The sequence below is a fragment of the Centropristis striata genome, chromosome 8 (genome assembly GCF_030273125.1).
Source record: "Centropristis striata isolate RG_2023a ecotype Rhode Island chromosome 8, C.striata_1.0, whole genome shotgun sequence".
NCBI lineage: Eukaryota > Metazoa > Chordata > Actinopteri > Perciformes > Serranidae > Centropristis > Centropristis striata.
Genome location: NC_081524.1, coordinates 27,771,018 through 27,792,009, shown reverse-complemented (window position 1 = coordinate 27,792,009; position 20,992 = coordinate 27,771,018). Strand labels below are relative to the sequence as shown.

The 20,992-nt window shown below is 39.7% G+C and overlaps 2 protein-coding genes across 3 annotated transcripts; both read right to left on the bottom strand.

Moving 5' to 3' along the window:
- Positions 1–1,197: 1,197 nt before the first annotated feature.
- Positions 1,198–7,365, bottom strand: LOC131975782 (polyadenylate-binding protein 1A). 2 transcript variants are annotated; one of them, XM_059338543.1, is made up of 15 exons: positions 6,517–7,365; positions 6,034–6,227; positions 5,737–5,852; positions 4,906–5,036; positions 4,696–4,790; positions 4,417–4,554; positions 4,110–4,205; positions 3,641–3,913; positions 3,360–3,450; positions 3,057–3,179; positions 2,799–2,941; positions 2,215–2,299; positions 1,976–2,106; positions 1,690–1,780; positions 1,198–1,570 (listed from the first exon to the last, which is right to left on the bottom strand). In XM_059338543.1, the coding sequence occupies exons 1-14, from the start codon at positions 6,707–6,709 to the stop codon at positions 1,691–1,693; spliced, it is 1,899 nt and encodes a 632-aa protein (XP_059194526.1). In that variant the 5' UTR covers positions 6,710–7,365; the 3' UTR covers positions 1,198–1,570; position 1,690. The 2 variants fall into 2 exon arrangements, with proteins under 2 accessions (XP_059194526.1, XP_059194525.1); XM_059338542.1 differs by having other exon boundaries at positions 4,897–5,036; positions 6,517–7,364.
- A 1,640-nt stretch (positions 7,366–9,005) lies between these two features.
- Positions 9,006–20,992, bottom strand: LOC131975783 (14-3-3 protein zeta-like). Its single transcript, XM_059338544.1, has 6 exons — positions 20,861–20,992; positions 18,324–18,635; positions 12,497–12,620; positions 11,285–11,448; positions 10,961–11,056; positions 9,006–10,112 (listed from the first exon to the last, which is right to left on the bottom strand). The coding sequence occupies exons 2-6, from the start codon at positions 18,624–18,626 to the stop codon at positions 10,056–10,058; spliced, it is 744 nt and encodes a 247-aa protein (XP_059194527.1). The 5' UTR covers positions 18,627–18,635; positions 20,861–20,992; the 3' UTR covers positions 9,006–10,055.

The window sequence follows — 20,992 nt, the reverse complement described above, 5'->3', positions numbered from 1 at the left end:
AGTTACATCAGAGAGTAATTCCAACCAGCGCTTTGTCTCCTGTCTCTTCACAATCAAATTCCTATATGTGCCACAATCTGAAAAAAGAATAAAAATGTAGAAGGTTCCCTTTATAAATGGATGGCAAAAGAAAATAGGTGAACTGGCTTTTACTCTAGTATTCTCAAGTTACAAGACAGGACACTGCATGGGTTCTGGTCTAACTTTTCATAGGATTTCAGCCAAAATGATCAGATATTCTGTACAAAAAGGGCAGGCAACAGATTAGGTTGATGGCGTGTAATTTTTCCCACAAAATATGAGGAAAAAAAGTTACTAAATTCCATCGAGGTCTGGTCCCTCATCCTATGGACACATTCACACAGTACCAGTTTCAGAGCATTATTCACAGTTCTGAGAGGAGATGGATAGGTATTTTCACATTTTACAGTGGTGAAAATACCTAGTAGTTTAAGTGGTGTAAAATGACAGCCATAAATGTAAACAAATGGCAGAGAACACTTACCAGTTGAGGGCTGTTGATCCCTTCTTGATAGTCAGGACTGGGCAAGGCAAAATAACTAATTTTCTTTACAGAATAGTATGGTTACAATTTGGAAAAATGTGTCACAAAAACCCATCCATCACTGTGGAAAATTTGGTAAGTGAAAGTTGTACAAATCATTGATCTAGTCTTTCTAAATTGTTGTCAAAGTGGCATTAGAAATCATGCTTTAGCAGCTGCCACTAATTCACTTATTTATGCAAAGCTGCCCTACTTTCTGTGAATATTAAATATCGATGTAGGTCATAGCTCCACCGTTTAATGCTTTTGAGTGCAACAATTTATGTTTGTAGTCTTTTGGCATGGTGATTTATCTGTCCAGTCAGCTTTCAATGACAAAAGCATATTAATTGTATAGTATGGGCCAGGATATTAATTCCAAGAAAACAAGACTAGAGCTGTAAATTATATATGCACAATAAGGGTTTAAAGAAAGTACAGATGGTAAATTCAAATAAGGCCCTTCTACCAATATTCAAATGAAATAGATGCATGAGGTACTAAAGACTGAATTACAGTGACACCTTGTGGAAGACAAAGGTACTGTACTTCATTATCTGAGTTATGAATTCATGTTCACTTGTGCAAACAATCATCAGGAAAACAACCCAATGAATATTCATGCACAATGATACAGAAATAAAACAGACACATGAATTTTGAATGAGACTTTATTACAGCCAGCAGTTTACAATACAAATCACCTTTCAATATGCTCAGCTACCACCTTCCTGAACATGGCTGATATTCTGAGCACTGACACAGTAAAATGACATAAAACAGAGGAATGCATTCAAATTTATAATCTCAATTTTTTTTTTACGATTTTGCTATTTTTTTTCAACAAATTTTTATTTATGATCAAGGTCTAGTCAAACCATCTCTAGACCTGGCAGATTTAATTGTTTTATTCTTTTTTTAAGAAATAATTTATCATTTTGCGATGTTTTCAGAGTTTTAGGTTTTTCAATGTTTAATATTTTTTTCTCTTTTTCCATCGGTGAAGCAGGTTTCAAAACGCTCAATCTGTAAGACAAAAATAAATAGATGGTTACACTGCAGTACATCTACTACATCATTTCTTTTCATCTGAGTCATTTAATAATTAGATAATAAAAATACCCCCCATACACACACACACCTACCTTAGACACTGGGAACACCAGCAGGGGTGGTAGACTTCTGAGCAGCCTCCTTGGCCTGGTGTGCCTGAAGCACAGCAACAGCCTCATCCACCTAAAAACAGACATATGATGAATTACCATTAAACATTATACCAGGTCAAGTCAATTCACTGAGTTCTGCCTTTTGAAGATGCTGCTCACAACTAGGCTCATGTAAAAGGCAAAGAATGTAATACCAAAGAGATCTATGGATCAAAGAGATCTTCCAGAGATCTATCTAACAGCTTAGCCGTTAACGTTAACTGACCTTTGAGCGCAGAGACTCAGGTGACTCGAGCATGTGCAGAAGTTCTGAGTTGTCGATCTCCAGCAGCATACCAGTGATCTTGCCTGCCAGGCTGGGGTGCATGTTCTGAATCAGGGGGAACAGACGCTCACCTAAAAGAAAGAACAGTCATCAACAACCATTTAAAATATATGCAACCAGTCCTTAATGTGTGAAATAACTTGGTAACTAGAATTCTTTTGAGCAGATTATGTACTGACCCAGCATCTGCTTCTGTTCCTGAGGAGGGGCAGCAGCCAGCATGGAGGCAGTCAGGGGCTCTTGTCCTTGAACATGGACAGCAGGCTAAGGAGGAAAAAGATTTTAGTTCAGGGATTGATTCTAGCAAATTGTAAAAAAAAAAACTGCACAACTACCAAACTATTTCTATACAGCATGAATTAATGACTGAAAGGTGAGTTGCTGGGTATTGTTAAAATTGTACATATTCAGACTCATTCAAATTATGCTAATTGATATTGCTTGTTGTCAAATCCTGGTTAGGGTTATTGTTAGAGATAACCACAAATAATTGATTAGTCGGCAATGCAAACTGAGGAACCTGATTCAAACAATTTTTACTCATTTACATTTTCTGGTCAATAAAAAGCCCAGCAAGTTAAACTCTGGTAGTGGTGACAAAAACCCATGTGGTCTAAATTTTGTTTTAAGAAATCTGCAAATAAAGTTAAAAAACAAACAAAACATTCCCTCATTTTGAAACCAATTTGCTATGTTTGTGAATGAAACAATACAATTTCTTAGTGCCTTATACTGGGGCCATGAAAGCCAATGGAATACCAACCTGCTGCATGGTGACCTGTGGCTGGGAGGCCATGTGCTGCTGTGGGTTGCGCACACCAGCAGCATATTTGTACTGGGGCATGGCACGCACTGGGGCAGCAGTGGCTGAAGCACTTGCAGGGCGTTGGCTGAGGGCCTGTGTGGCTGAGGTGAGGAGGGTGAAAAGGGCACTTCGTCAGAACTACATCAAGTGATGAACAAGCAGTGAAAGAGGAACAAAATATAACATTTTATGTGATCTGAATGCTGAAATACTTACGCATACGTTGTGATGCCATCATACGTGGAACCTGCGTGTTGGGGGTGGTGGTGGGACGGATGGTGTTGAAGGTCTGGGGCCTTGGAGCTGATGGGCGCATGGCATTGGGCATGTTTTGGAAGTCTTGAGGAGGAGGAAACAACAGAGATCCACATTGAAGTAATAAGAATGAAATTAGATACATGTAAAAGAGAGCTAGTCACTAAAATACTTGCAGCATCACTTTGCACTCCAATCATCAAAATGGTCAAACGGTTATTAGAAATAAATGCATGGAATCTGAGATTAAATGTTTCTACTTACGTTGAGGACGCACTCCTTGAGTGGCCCATCGGGGGCTGGGGCGGAGCTGGGCCAGCTGGTTGGCAGAGTAGTATGCAGCACGGTTCTGAGCCTGGGAAGGGCAAAGACAGGTTCAGCATGATATGGATATTTTACAGGATATTGAAATATTACTTTCCCATTATCCACACATCACTACAACCAACAGAAAAGGTTTAAAAGTAATGAGGTGGCAACAAAATAATCAAAAAGGCTATGTTGTATGTCATGTATACTCTGGAAATTAGGGGCAGGAGACTCACCTGAGGTATAGCCGCCATGAAATAGCCCGAGGGTGGGGCAGGCTGATATGGGTTGAGGACAGGGTTGGGCACAGCGCGGACTGTGGCCATCCTCTGCATGTACTGGTTGGTTAGATGAGCCTGTCGCTCCTCCTTGCGCTGAGCCAGGGCCACATACAGTGGCTTTGTAGCAACAATACGGCCATTCATCTCTGTTACAGCTTTAGTGGCCTCCTCCGGTGAAGAGAAACACACAAACCCAAAGCCTTTGCTGCGGCCACCCTCCATCATCACCTGGGACAGAATAATACGATTAGCATTTATCCAGATAAAATATCAGCTTGCTTAAACTTTATAAAAATTATTATATAAATTATATTGTTGAATACAGTACAGTTGTTGAATTATAAATAATTTCAACAACTGAACTCAATCTGTGATCAATTAATGAAAAGGTGCAACATTACAAATCAAGTCCTGACATCTGTACCTTAGCACTTGTTATGGTTCCAAATGGAGAGAATTCTTTACGCAGGCGCTCATCATCCAGGCCATCGTCCAGGTTTTTCACATACAGATTGACACCCTGATATAAGGACAATGAAAATATAGTTTTGCAAAAACGTAATATATCAATCACGAGTCAAGTTCTTTGAGACGTTGAGATATCGTGTTTACTTTAACCCACGAATGCATCACAAGCACACTTCTTTTTGTTTTACAATTATCTTTTAGCTCAGGATAAAAACAGGGTGATGTGTTGATTAAAATTGCTATGACAAAGTAGGCCAACAAACCTGGTATCTGGTCATGCGATCCTGTTTCATCTGCTCAAATTTACGCTTGAGCTCATTCTGACGCTCCCCTTTCTTCTGTGCACGGCCCACATACACTTGCCTGCCATTCAGTTCTTTACCATTCATGTCGTCAACAGCCTGCATAGAAATAAGCAATAGACCAATATATCACTCAAAGCATAGTGGCAAATAAGTTAATGTTCTTTTTTTTCCTTCAAAAATGTAAATATATATGATGGGGTGATGTCCCTGAAGAAAAAAGCCAGAGGCTGATCTAACCTTTTGCGCATCTTCGTGTCTCTCGAAGCTGACAAAGCCAAAACCCTTGGATTTGCCACTCTCGTCAGTCATAACCCGGATACTGAGTGCAGGACCTGCAAAATATAAAAGCCAATGAATTTATATTAATATGCCAAATAACACTGGTAACCTGCCTAATTGGAAAAACGTTGGCTCTCTAAAATTTTATTATTTTCTTACCATATTTACCAAATAACTCTTTCAGCTTCTCATCATCCATGTCCTCCCCAAAGTTCTTGATGTAAACATTGGTGAACTCTCTGGCACGTGCACCAAGCTCAGCCTCCCTCTCTTTACGAGACTTAAATCGTCCAACAAATCTGTTGGTCAAATGACAAAAAAATTGGAACAAACCACAGGACAAGACATCCTCTAATTCTTTAACACCATATTTCAATAACTTTTTGCTGGACTATCAATGGACAACAGTTTCTGCCCAAAACTGAGGAAATCATTCTCCACTGTATTTTATTTTAATGCACTTCCTTCAACAAAAAGTAGTTGACTGGCACCCAGCACTAGTTGCCGTGTTGGGCACACGACTTTTGTAAACCAGCAGTGTATTAAGATTTTAAAGCATGATATGCAGGGCGGACTGCAAGAAACACTTGACAGCAATCATGTGAGTCCAGACACTGCGTTCAGAAATCTTTCTTATGGCACCAAATTTCCACCGTAAAGTGGGTTGTAACTACTTTGAAAATTATGGTAAAAATATGCATTACATTAAAAACTCATCAGAATCAAATATTCTGATAGTAGTGCAGAAAACACTCAAGAAATGCAACGTTTCCTGCTTATAATACTGAGAAACGCTTAAAAGTTGGCCCAGTTCTTTGGCATGTTTGTCATTGTTCACTTGGTTGTTTGACAACAGAAAATACATTAGGAATGATTTGAGATGGGTTGTGGACAAGATGCAGTTAAACACAAACTCTGATTAGATATAAATTTCACATGTTAATGTTTCCCTCCAAAAATTTTCATTGATACAAGTGTAATTGTTGTCATCCCACTTACACTTTTCTGTCATTGAGCAACATGCCATTCATTTTCTCAATGGCTCGCTCAGCAGCCTCGTGGGTCTCAAAGTGCACAAAGCCGTAACCCTTTGAGCCATTTTCATCACAAACCACCTTGGAAAGGGGGAGATTTGAGCATGTCAAAACAATCCCAAACACCATGCATTTAAAACACATCAAACACACACAATCATCTTCAATCTGGTGCAATATTTAGTCATGCAACTAGTGGTCTGTATGTAAAGCACTCAAACTCTAAAAGAGAGACCAGCATAATGTATGCTGCCCCACCCACCTTGCAGGAAAGGATGTTTCCAAATGCAGAGAAGGTGTCATAGAGGGCCTTGTTATCAATAGACTTGTCCAGGTTCTTGATGAATATGTTGCCCACTCCACTCTTCCTCAGAGAGGGATCACGCTGGGACCACATGATGCGTAGGGGTCTGCCTTTGATCACATCAAAGTTCATGGTGTCCAGGGCTCGCTCAGCTGAAACACGCCAAAAATGTTTAACACTTAACTTCGTTTTTATAGTTTGTATTTTCCCTACTCCAATAACTTAGGTACATCCATGGATTAAAAAAATGACATGTTCAGCACTTATCGTCGCATGAAATTACATCACACCAACGTGCTAAATGACACCCAAATAGTGCTAGCTCCAACTGAGATGCGGTTACATTGCATGTATAGTACACAATCAAAATGGAGTCATATGGTGCCACATCCCTCTTGTTAGCTTTAGTTGCTATACTATTTCATAGTAACGTAAACGTACCATCAGCCGGCTGCTGGAAGTTGACGTAGGCATAGCCGAGGGATCGGCGGGTGATCATATCTCTGCACACTCTGATGGACAGGATGGGCCCAGCCGGGCTGAATTTCTCGTAGAGCATGGCCTCGGTAACGTCTGGATGCAGGTCCCCCACATAGAGGGAAGCCATTGGGTAGCTAGGCGCGCTGGGATTCATGTCAGACGACGCGTGTGCTCAGGCAATACAGCTGTATAAGGTGATATTTGCTCGATATTTTGTTGACAACCGTCAACAAATATAAGCCTCCTATACAAGGAGGTTCCCTTTCTCAGTCTATTCAATAACTTAACAAAAATGTAGAGCGCAGACACATATACTAGCTTCTCTCAATAGTTAGCAACGTGGGCTAGTTAGCTTGATTAGCAAAATGTCGGAGCGTGGCCTAAACGAGATGGCTCGCAGCCTTCACAATTTTCAATCTGTATTCTGTCACAGTCCGTTACGAAGCTAAATTGCCGACAGTAAACGAAGCCAATGCTATCGTTCAGAATGGTAACTAGAATGACAAATTTCTTAATGAGGAGAAACACGTTGTTAACAGTTTAACTGGCTAACGTTAATCACCCACGCTTTCAACAATAACGCTAACAGCTTGGCTTGCTAGCGGTCTTCTCCTTTCCGTCTTTTCGTCTTCTTCGCGTTGCTTGGGTTGGCAAATGAAATCCTGCTTCACCGATTTTTTTTTTTCTTATAAAAATATGTCTGCGTGTGCTCTCTAGCTTTTGGTTTGTTTCATAATAATAAAATGTGTGCCGAGACTAGCTCCGGAGCACACCCTACGCAGACGGATTACGGGAATGAAAGGAAGGTCGGTGGAGGTTGTTTCCCGATTCTAGTCGAAACCACGGCGCGTTCACTACTGAGGGTGACGTCACACATCTCGCGATATTTCACTAAAGATTTGATTTCGAGCATCGCATATCATTTTCTCTCTTACTTGAAATGTCCCTAACTACAGTCATGGAAAAAATACTAGACCACCCTTGTTCTCTTCTTTTTAATGCCTGGTACAACTAAATGTACATTTGTTTGGACAAATATTATGATTACAACAAAAATAGCTTATAAGAGTTTCATTTTGGAGTTGATATCTGGCCATTTTCCATGGTTTTCTTGATAATTCCTCATTTAGCAAATATGTTGAACTATTTTGGCGTGTGCGAGCAGATTTAAAACACGTGGCACTCATTCCGGCTAAAATAAACGTGGATTTTTTTTTGCCAGCTCTGACAAATATAACAAATCATTTTAAATCTATGGACACAATAAATGGTGTTACCTGCCCATTTATGATTTGGGGTTACTTGGATTAGGACAACAAAAGAGTTCGCTTACAGAAATGTTGCAGGATTAGACCAACCATGTCAAGGAAATTGTATTACAATCTCGTGTAATATAACTGACCTTGATCACTGAATGGATAACTTTAATGTAAATAAAGTCAGGGCTTTCATTGATGAATGCTACTCAACAATAACTATTTAAGTAAAATTAACTGTTCACCGTATGTAGTCCTGGGAATTTAATAAATGAAATGGCAAATAAATGTCCGACCGTTTTACCTTTTTTAGCAGTGCGCGCTCCCGCAACGGTCACGCGCATCTCGACAGGTAGACAGAGCACTGCACACCCACAGGGGGCTGCAAAGAGCGCAAGCTACATCACAATATGCTTAATTGACAGCACTGTTTTAATATACGTCTCTGATGACTTCCCTTGGGACTTGGAGACTACACAGTAATACTTAGTGTACTATGTACACATAAATAAACAAATGCATCTCCCACAGGGCATAATTGAACGATAACCGTTGTGCAGACTGCGTGAGGGCAACTTGCTGGGTAGTTCTCTGAAGTGGCTGTTGTATTTCTTGTTCCTCATGGTTAGTTTAATAGATGGCACTGCAGCTCATTATTCCTTTGTGGTGGCCTTACATTGACCACCTCCTGAATATCACATTAAAACCCAGAGAGCTTAAGTTTCCCTCCCTTCAGCTGTTCATTCTATAAATGGCAATGAAGCATGCTTACTGTTTTTTTTATTTTTTATTATAGGACAAGAAACAAGGGCGATATCTCATGAAATGGTTGTTCACATTTTTTTCACCCTACTGTTCTGCGGTCTTCTTTAATGCGCTTAGCCTGTTAGAGGTAAGATTGCAGTAGTAAACTTTGTCTCGTAATCAAAGGTCCGTGTCTCATTGTCTGCTCATAGCTTCCCCCTCTGACTCACTTATTCTTGTAGTGCTTCACCGAAAAGCACATCTCCGTTATAATGGTTGCTGGATTTACCATTTAACACAAACCTTGCTGGTGTTTGGGTAAAGATAATCTCTCCTGTGAGTTTTAACATGAATTATGGCTTTGGACGATACAAATACCATGTCAAAAGAAAAAACTTTCAGACTGTTGGACCACTTAAACTACCAGTGTATCACCTATAAATGGACAAGTTGAAACTTTAATTATTTTTTTTATTCCACTTACATGAAATCACACATTTCCCCCCAAATAACAGTTATGCTTGGGTGTTCTGTATGAAAATTCCAAAGACATGAACAAAGCTAGCCTGCCTGACAACAACCATCCTTACATCTCCACAAACTACTTCTTACCAACATGCAGTTTAGGCAAGTTTTGAAAGAAAAAAAGGAGAATAAAAGACAAATCAAATAAAAATCTTAATTCGAAAAAGCAGTAACTACATAAGCACATGGGTTTTTTTTAAAATGCTGTTCTCATGAAACATCAACAACAAGCTTGTGTGCTCTTTTGTTCTTCAGTTTTCTATACCTCGTAATTGATACATAGAAATACAAAAGCAGGTCACCCGAAACAAAACAAAATAATAGAGTAGAAAGTTGAGCAACTGAATGGAATGTAACCTTTGTGTTCCAAAAAAAAACTTTGCCTTCTGTCTCCAGCACTCACCATTACGCCATCACGGTCTTTACCTCTGTCCTTCCTCCTGCCAAGTACAGACTAACAGCCGCTGTCTCTTTAAAGTGTGACAAATCAACTCATTTTGTGAAACCACACGTATCATCAAAAGATGGTGTTAATCAAGAACAGGACCATTAATATGAATAGGATACACACACAGGATAACTTTATCTCTAAAAACTCAACCTGCTGCATGTTTCATGAGTTGAGAACTTGCCCTCTCACCCACCACCTCAATAATGCAACAAACTTTACTCCCACACAAAAGAAAAGGTCAGCAGACAAGCAGCCCACCCCAAACACACTACCTTCCACATGGACCCTCCCGTCACACAATTTAAAACTTACCCTCCCTCCCCATCCCCTATCCCCACAGTTACTTCAAAAGAAGGAATAGTAAACTGATAAGGAATGAGATGAGTGCTGAGAAAACTAAATAGAAAAAAAATGGAGAGTATTGGACGACAATGATAGTAATGAGGTGGTCTCAGTGTTTATGATCATGATGAAGATGAACTGGGATGATGGCAGGTAGACAGGGATGACTATAGGGATGTGGCTCATTCTCTGGTCTCCTCTTGATCCTCTCCCTCAACCTGGTTATCAGAGGTCCACAGCTGAGGAAAGACAGGAGGACAGGGCAGGAGAAAGAAGCAGAGAGGGAGGAGAAAAAGAGGGTCAATGAGGAGCGGGTATGGGAAAATAATGAAAAATCCATTAATATCTAAAATTAAAATACTTTCTATTTTTCACTAAATACACTGTTAAGAGCACTACTTATTCTCTACTCCAGTGTCCACAAAATACAAACCACTGTTCAGTAAGTAATCTGGACTACTAAAAAGCTGTTACAGTAAGGGGGACCTATTGCATGTACTTTACCCAGTGGGGGTCAATCAATATCAGGACTGCTGTGGCTATGTCAAGAATAGGATGTTACCTAAATGTTCCTTGAACCAACAATTATTGCACTAAATTCAACAGCAAAATACAAAACAGCATGTCCATTACTTGGAACATATATTTGGATCATCATTTCTAGAAAGAACTGCTACTGTTGATTTTGTGTATTTAGGTTTCAAAGGCAAACTGACAATACCAAACATTTATAGAAAACTGAAAAACTGTCTCATGAATTCAAATTCAAAACAATTCTAAAGCAAAAATCTCTGGTTTCAGCTTCTCAAATGCAATAATTTTCTGGTTCTTACACCTGCTCCACTTACTATGACAGTAAACTGGTTTTTGGTTTTGGAAAATAACATTAAAAAATGTCATCATGAATTCTGAGAAGCTCTGATTTGCATAGTTAACACCAAACAATTGAGCAAGTAACTTACCATTAATACTAATCAATAAAGAAAAACAATAGTTGCACTCCTAAAATCTTCATGATTATTTTCTGCACAAAATCTGTAAATTTAATTTGGGACATGCTTGTATTGTTTAAGAAATGGAAACTTACTGTCAAGTTGTCTCTCAGTAGCTGCATGATTAGTGTACTGTCTTTGTAGGAATCTTCACTCAGTGAATCAAGCTCTGCAATGGCATCGTCAAAAGCCTAAAAGGATTCAAAACACATTTTTCACTGCTGGGGAAAAAAGTGGTCTTAAACAAGCTATGATAGAATGTCTATGTTTCAGGTAAGGTTGTGTACAATGGCTTCTGTGCAATCAATCTTACAAGTCTTCACAAAAATAATGTGACATGTTATTACAATTGCAATTCATTTAGCAGTTTAATATCCATACAAGTATGAAAATATAGTTATGTGGTGTTATGAACTTACACTTTTAGCCAGGAGGCAGGCCTGTTCAGGGGAGTTGAGGATCTCATAGTAGAAAACGGAGAAATTGAGGGCAAGACCAAGACGGATTGGGTGCGTGGACTGCATTTCTCCTTTGCTGATGTCAAAAGCACCTTGGTAGGCATCCTTTGAGGCTTCAATGGTGGCTGAGAGAGGAAAAAAGGACAATGAGTGCCGTGGAATATAAAGTTAAAGTAAACGTCTGCATGTGTGAACGTGTACATGTGTGTACGTGTACATGTGTGTATGTATGATGAATTTTGTCTTTCAGTGAGTTTGTGGTTTTAAAGTTTCATGCAGCTGAGATTATCCTAGAGGTCATAGCAGGTAATTTTATACATTCAGGTCAAATTACAAAAAAGCCAACCACAGTTGACATTGGGTGAGAGGCGGGGTACACCCTGGACAGGTCGCCAGACTATCACAGGGCAGACAACCATTTATGCTTTAATTTATACCTACAGACAATTTAGCGTGACCAATTTCACCTAACCTGCATGTCTTTGGACTATGGGAGAAACCCAGAGAGACCTCATGCTGACATGGGGCGAAAATGCAAACTCCACACTGCATTCGAACAAGCGACCCTCTTGCTGTGAGGCGAAAGTGCTAACCACCAACCTTTTAAGGGTTTGTTTGCTTGTCGTCCTGCAGACCTGACTGAGCATAAATTCAATGTTTTTGCACATCTTTGTTACGGTTTTAGCTGACTGTGAACCTGCAGATGAGTCCCTCCCTTTCAGCTTCTTTGTTTGTTTTGAGCTTGCATGGTGGGACTGACATGCCTACCATTCTACTTGTTGTACTAACCTCAGCATATATTGCTAATGATGTATGGGAGCAAGACGCATAGTGGAAATCCTGTCTTTTATACTGGCTATACATACATATACTGCATTGATTACCATTATGCAGAGTTTGAAACACTTCCTGCACAAAATATAGCTAATCTCATATACATTAGCTGGTACAAGTTTCTGCCATGCTTGAAACTCAACAGCCAATTTTCATGTAATATGCACTTTCCTATGTTGTCACTAGCTAAGACAGTATCTGCTCTGAGCATCCCAACTGCAAAACAAAATTATTGGGGTTTTTTTTAGTCTTTCTGGGCATCAAAACATGCATACCTATAAATTATTAAAATGAAATAAACCATTACCACCCCCACATACGGTGATACATAGTACTTACTTGTCCTGTCTTCTCCTGTGGCCACCTCAGCCAAGTAGCGGAAGTAGTCTCCTTTCATTTTCAGATAGAAGACTTTGCTCTCTGCTGCAACGGCTTTGGGAATGAGAAAAGAGTCCAAGAGACCCTATGGCAGAAAAACACAACAGACAGACTGTTAGAATCTAACTTCATAGAACCCCCGTATTTGATACCTCCAACACAGGGGCATGTTTATCACTGTTAGATCACCCTTTCTAATAATAGCACTTAGCAAGCTCTGAGGAACTGAAGACATCAATTGTCAACGTTTTGAAATGAAATACTTTCTCATTCCTGCTTGACATACAACTCCAGTTGCTCAACAGTCTCTGGTCTCCGTAGTCGTATTTTTCGCTGCAAATCAAATCAGTGGGAGACAGGTGTCGACTGCAGGCAGGCCAGTCTAGTACCCACACTATTTTTCTTTGAAGCCATGTGTTGGAACACACACCTTTCCACCTTGCATCAATCTATCTCACATGAGCTCAGGCCAACAGAAGTCAGCTCCTGACCTCATGTTAGTCATTCGTACAATCATGCTGGTTTTTAATGCAGTGCCATCTGAGGGATCGATGGTCACCTGCATCCAATGTTGGCCCTATCCCTTACATGCAGAGATTTCTTCTGATTCAATGAAAATGTATTACCAGTCATGATACCATCACCTGTTACCAATTAGTCTCTTTACATATGGAATGTTTAATATGTCTTCTTTTATTTTTTAAATGTTTTGCTGTCGTCAATTCAGAATAAGCATATATTTACAAAAAAACTTTAAGTTGATATAGTACAATTGAATTGTTTTCAATTGAATACATGTTAAAAAATGAGTAGCAAATTATCACATTCTGTTCTTACATTTTACATAGTGTCCCAACTTTTTTGGAATCTGGGTTGTAAGATATAAAATCTAAAGTGTCAACTATAACGTACTTGCTTTACGTTTGGGGCTGGTAGACCTTGAAATCAGCAAAGACAGCAGAGTAATTTCTCACCAGGTCTAAATGAGGGTAAAGCTGGCTACTTCCAGTGGCCTCAGAGCTATAGCCACATCAGATAGGTGATCAGTACAGGTTTCAGCCCGATATTAGATCTATTCAATTGGACAACAATACGATATTTGATGATATCACGAAGCCTGCCGCAGTACGACTTTGATTCAGTTGGATTCAGGGGCCATCGATGGATATGAGACGATATCATACGCCCATTTAACACAACCAGTTACATTCATATCAACTCAACAAAAATAATATGGTTTTACCATTTTATTTCTAAGCTCTTCCAGATGTTTAAATGAGAAATTTGAAAAAAATCTTCTGTTCACTCTAAAATGCCACATTGCATGCAAGTGTATTTAATGGCTTAACTTAAAGAGCCTGTAATCTTTAAATTACGAACATAGACCATTTAAGGTTCTATCTGTGTGGCCAGTTTACTTCTCAAAACAGGGAGATTGTCAAAATAAAAGTGTATATTTATGCATCAATATTGGGGCATTGCATCAATGCAGTTGGATTGTTCACCAATGAATCAATGTAACGACCTATATGGATGCATCGTCACACCCCTAATTACAGATGCATCAATGACCACTGAACGCGGGTGGATCTGTGTCAATGGTGGATAACATGTAATCATAGGGCAAGAGATGGGGAATGGGCTGGACATAAGAGTGGGGAGTGAAGATGGGGGAGAGTGGAAAAGGGTAGTGGAGCAATAGGGAGTATTGTGAATATGGATGACAGATAGTGGGGGTGGAGAAGGGAAGAGAGCTGGGCTGCTGAACTCCTGATGAGCTTTTGCTGAGGAAGTAGGTCACTCAGAGCCCAGCTCGACCCTTTCCAACAAAACCATGCACCACTTGACAGCCTCTCCCTGTTGCTAACCTGAATGCTAGCTGGCAGGGAACAGCATACCTAAGTGGTGGGAGTCTCCCTTAACACACTAGTTGAAAAGTGCTGCTAATCTTCTATAAGCATTGGGTCAGAAATGGTTAAAAACTACCTTCAAATCATGAATAAACATGAATTACTACTTCAATCTAAATGTAGATTGATCTCTTCATGGCATAACTATGGATTGTAATGCAGTTTCCATGTGGACATTTCCATGTTGTTTCTCCGAAACAGCCTATATAAAAAGTGTGCCATATAGAGGTATAAGCAAGTAGAAAAAAACAGAAATCCTTGATCTGGAAACCCAACGCAGACCTATCGTTATATTTACAAAACCTCCCGATTTTCTAAAACTATGAGTTTAGTTTCTGTTAGTATATTTGTACATTATCCCAAGTATAATAAAACAATCAAAGGTGCCTACATTTGCAGAATGCTCTTTGACTGCTGTGAGGGATCAGGGAAGCCCTGTTGGATCTAAATGTGGAACTGGAGCACAAAGAACTACATCAATGGCAGGAAACTTCAAAGTGAATAAAAGTATATAATCCTACTTAATTATATCTTCGGTTTCTGCGGCACATCCTGTAAATCAAATTAATTTCAGTAAAAGTGAGCATCCATGTGTGCGCGCACACATGCTTTCTGGAATGCACAAGCAGCAACACTAATACACCACTGTTGTGTAAGATTAGAATTAATTATGTTAGCTATGATCGGCCTGTCATATAGCTAAATTCATTCATAGCACAGCTGGACATTGTTGTTTATTTAAGGACTGCAACAACTCCATTATAAGTACACAACTAAGGTGTCATACAATCTTGGTTAGAATAAGACAAATACCAGACACCAAAGTTACAACCACAAGAAAATAAATGCTTCCCATTTGTTTGAACAACCAATTTGTCATCTGCATAGGTGAAAAAGTAAGCATGGACTCTTTTGTCTTCACCCAACTACTTTTATCACATTTTTATGCACAAGTAAAATAACATGAACACCACAGAGGAGAGATTGTCCAACGATATGCATCGTTATTGTTAAAAATAAACCCTAAAACAAATCTAACAGTTTGTGACGTCACCTTGTCTGCATGGCACATTCAGTTCAGCTGCACACAAGGGGCGGTTATAGTTTTCTACACCACTGTGGGCGAGATGCTACTGAAATATATTTGCCGACAGCCCGATAGCCAAACTTACTTGTCCAACACTGCCTTTGATAAGTTGACTGGTCAGGAACACAGCCCGAGTGGTTGATAGACTAAACTCAAGGCATCATGGACAGCTAACAAAAGTGGAAAGGCGGGCAATAACTTTTTAACATGTAAACATGAATGATTATAACAGAATATCCTGCATCAAATGTATCATTATGGATTTATTTTACAGTCACCACATAGGCACTGCAGTTAAAGGTTAGATTACAAAGCTTCTGAATGGGATGTGTTCATTAAACAAGATCACCCAATTTTAGGCTAATTGAATAATAGTTACCACTGACTATCCAATTTTTCTTGATGTGCCCTTCCCTAGTGTTGCTCTATTGTAGCCAGCTTTATAAAGTGTGGCCATTCAGAAACGCATATTAAGAGGTGGTCGGATGACTCCTAGTACAAAAAAAGCTTGCTTAGTGTACCCCAGCCTTATCCCCGTCCTACACCACTCCTCTTTGGCCCTATTAACTCTCATCCGTCGCTATTTCGGTCCCCATAAGGCTGTTTGGCCAAAGTGGAGGTCAGTGAGCCAGAGTGCTCGTGGCTCAGCTGCTGTCATTATAGGATTAGGAGATAGTGGGTCATCATGCAGACAATGCACAGGCTGAGAGAAGAACAGTATGAGAGCTCCTACAGATGCAGGGCTCAAAATACCACATGCATATGCACTGTTGTGCATATAAAATTTGAGCTATGCTCCATTTCTTATTTATACATGCATTACAGCATTATATATTTTTACTATACAGTTCAAGAAAATCAGCTGGGTTTATGTTACATTATAACACATTTCCAATTTCTACATATTTGAACTGTCTAAAAAGCAAATTTTGCAGTGGTCGATGTTGGACTTCTTGTTGCTAAATATGACAATGGCAGGAGTTCCAAGAAAGGAGCAAAAATCGTGCAGGAAGAAAACATTTTGTGCATGCAATTTCAAAAATGATAAGCCCCAGTGCATGTGCAGAGAAAAAAAAAAGTATTTTGAGCCGAGCAAAAATGCCTACAGTACTGGTAAGGCCCTAAAGTCCCATTTGGTATGATATTTTTCATGTTGTGTGCAAATGAATCATCCATTAACCTACTGAAACTATAGGAAGAATTACTCTTCATTTAATTGTTTTACTTTAATTATTCTTGCGAAAGAATAGCAGTTCTTGAGGGCCTAAACATCTTAAGTTGAAAAATCACAAAACTTTGCATGTGCTTCAAGAGTGGTGGAAATTTAGGCTATTAGCTTTATTGACCTTGCGAATGGGCGTGGCAAAATGGATCGATACCACCACCTACAATATTTTAATTTTAGAGCCCAGAGCTTAAGGAACAATTTTGGTAGGCCGATGAGACAAACAAAACAGTGGACCCATAACCTGATTCCAACAGGAAGTCAGCCATTTTAAGTGTTTAAGTGCATTTTTCGCCATCTCTAGCACATTTGGTCAACAGACAGTCTTTCTCTAGCTTTAACAGAAATGTCTCTTAACCGATCAACACAAAATTGTATAGATTTGTTAAGAGTCCAGGCCTGAGGACAGGTGAGCCATGAGTAACAAACAATTTAACATCAACTACTCTAGTATAAATGTTACACAAACTATAGCTGCAACCTCAAAATGAGATTAGCTGTAGAAGCAAACAATGTTTTTTGCACCAAGCTACTCAGTCAGATACTGCAAGTCTTAACTAGAACTGTGAAGTCAATACGCAAAAATGATTGACTTGATATGCATCAACAGTTTAAAGAAATGTCTTCAAAGTTGGAACATCAGTTTAGACAGACATTTATGGCATGGATGTTGTATTTGATTGCATTAGATTGTTCAGCTGTGCCTAATAAATTGGCCATGGTGTATTTAGACATAATTTCCTGTATTGTGTGAGCTCATGCATTCTGTGTTCTCTAACTCTCATCTGAGGATTATTCATTTATTTAAGTTGACTGTGGCTTTCACGGCTGATCAAACAAGGAAGTTGGTAACATTTCTAAAGAACTACAGCTGCTACAGGTGTAATATGAGAGGACCGCTTGGAGTATTACTATAAGTCAGTCTGACTTAATAGGATTAACACACTTACCACTTCATACTGTTGGAATATCAGGCAAACTCAGACTATGAATGGTGTTTTAGTTTTAGTAGTAAAACCATTTTTATATACCTCCACCACACTAAATGTACTTTCTCCATGTGTGAGGAAGAATGCCTAAATAAACTATTAAAGGCAGAAAACTTGAGCAGAATTGCTGTAAAACAGCCAGCAATAGAAATGAAGGACTCAAGGCGTGGCACTTCCTTGCATGTTCTGCTGCGTCTTGTTGACAGAACTGACACATCTAACAATGTGAGCTGCTGAAGGAAGGTATGACTGTGGAGTTAGACTCACTCCTTGGTAGCCTCCAGCACTTCACATAATCTGAATGCCTTACTTTTTCCCAAAATCACTTCTGTATCCCTCTACAATTGTGCTGAAAACATTTTGACATGGCCAACATCCAGTAACCACATTTGCTGGAGATTACTGTTACTATAAGATTATAGTAACAATATTATCCACATTCTACCATACAATAAACAACCATGGACAATTGGTGTGCACTCTGTTATGTAAAAGTTATATGAACACCTATGGCTAAATGACAAGTTTTAACAGAAAAAGCCACTTAAGTTGTTTTATGAAATGTTGCCAATCTCACCAACACATCGTGGCAGATGTCTTTGAGCTCTTTCTCAATCTTTTCCCGGTACTCTTTGGCCATGGCCTTCTTCCTTTCACTGCCATCGGCCTTCTGCTCAATGCTGGACACCACACGCCATGAGGAGCGACGAGCTCCCACAACGTTCTTGTAGGCCACTGACAGCAGGTTACGCTCCTCGTTTGACAGCTGCTCACTGTCCTCCGTCACAGCCTTCATTGCAGCAGCCATGTCATCATAACGCTCAGCCTGCTCGGCCAGCTTGGCCTTTTGCACCAATTCCTTCTGGGGTGCCTCGCTCATGACTGCTCACTGGGCAAAGAAAAGCAGAGAAGAAAATAGGATAGTTGGCGATCAATTAAGGGAGTGGCAAGAGGACATTTAACATTTTAAGCAGTGCTTATTTACCAGAAACCTTTGTTGGTTTAGCCTAACTGAATGAGTGACTTATGATATTGTATTTAAGCCTGGCTGCCCTTGTTGGAAGTGTCTCTATAAGGAAACATAATATATCTATATATACATACCTGTAGGCTAGCATGGTGACTTGAGAAAAGTCGCAATACTACTATTAGCCACTGTTCTGTATTAGCCCTGCAATTTACTAAGCATACTAAGTGCTATATGCTGGTAAGATTAAAAAGTCAGGAGCAAATATATAATATAAATGCAGTCTATGTGTAGACTTGACACACACACAGGAATTCTCTTCACTAGATCAATAGCCTATATCCGTTTGACCCATCCCAAATAGCCAGCGGAGTTCTACAGAATCAATTACTTTTTTTCCATTACAGAGTGCATGTAGTGTACCGTGAACAAAATCTGTCCTGACATGAGGAAAAGCAAATTCTACACCAATTAACAGAAAATACATTTATAAGAACACTGCCATCACGAAGAAGAAACAACTATTTTCCAAATTAGCAGTGTGATAACTAATCCTCATTAGATGGATTTGTCAATTTTTACACTCCACCTTTGGTACAACATGCTCATGCATTTCTTCAAAGAAAGACACTTGACTACTTGTATATGTCAAACTGCAGGGTATAAGTCACAATACAATGCTTTAACGTGTTGAAACCTTAAAAACGTGTATTAGTATTATAGCTTGACGACCACCACTCCAAAACACACAAAAATCAAATTCATAAAAATAGGTTTATTATAGTTTCTAGTTTGATAAATTCTAACAATAGAAAACAACATTTGACCAATTTGAACGAACTACCACGGCCTGGCATGGGCATTATGCAACATGCTCTATGGTGTGTATGCATTTTAATCGATAAATAAGTACATTTAAAAACTAAAATTTCGTTTGTTACTGTAACAATACACGTGTGGCAGTTAATAGTATTCGGTATACGGTACAGATACCGGGGGCGCATTTTGTGCCTCCCTTGATCTGCCACACACACACACACACATATACCACACCCACCCCTGTACCTGTGGCTCACCCAACAAGCGAGAACACGGAAACTGAAGTGCAAAATTAAAGCGGATTACTGCGATTAACGTCAGTATATAAACGCCGACACGAACCCCAAAGCGATTCCAATAACTGTAGGTTTACATAAATGTAGTTGGGACGAGAAACATCGTTTACAGCCAATAAAAAGGAGCCGCTACTGTTAGGCCCTCGTGACCCGTTTCCAGTATGGCGCCGACTATTTCCTGAAACGAAGCAGCCAAGCAAGACAGCTTTTATAAATCGGCTATACCCAATATTGTAGCTAAAGTTACGATTATTATATAAGGCCTATACGTAATTTCAAGCGTTTCTGTTCACCGTAAACCGAGAAAGTATGATCTTTTTAGTATGTATGAAGTATGAAGCTTTTTAAAAGGTGTGCATCTGCGTTTAGCTCCCCGCCTGGCGGCAGATGCGATATGACTCACTTGGATTTTTAACGTAGTGTTAATTCACATTAGCCGCATTACCGTTAACCTAGCGGGACCCTACACACAACGACAGCCAATATAATCGATACATTACAGTGCCACGGATGGTATTGGACCTTCCAGGCATTGTCAGCAAATTTGTAGAATTACATACGCCAGAAATGATGTTAAGATAATAGCCGAAGAATAGGAGACATATTTAAATGCGACAGCTATTACTCCTCTAAAGACAATGCATCTCCATTACAGTAGCCTGGTTATTTGTTAACAAGGGAGCGGCACACGTTACCAATTAGCTTAATGTATCAAATTATCCCACTTAACAGGTTTAACGTTTGTAGCTAAAACAGAATATCAGCGCTTCAACCTTCGACCTGACCCTCCTTCCTTCCACGTCTGCCCGTCTGATGTGCCATTTTAAACCAGCCATTAGACATATCCCAAACTGTAGCTAAGCTAGCCATTGTTCTTTGGTCCGATGATTGTCGCCGCTTCATGCAGCCCTACAGTCAAGTGGAGGCGACGCGCTTCCGTGTTCACGATGTTTTACTCCTCAGTTGGAAGACCAAACGATAAATTACGCAAACGTGAGAGTGCAGTTTTAAAACTTTTAAGTCCTTTCATACCTGAGTACTGGCAGATAGCAGTGATTTCGGCGTGCCAAGCTACAGCTGATTCTCTCAGCCCGTCTGTCTGAATGCAGTCCACGGGGTTTCCCTCCAATCACACCAGTCCAAGGCACGGCAGGAGCAGGGAGG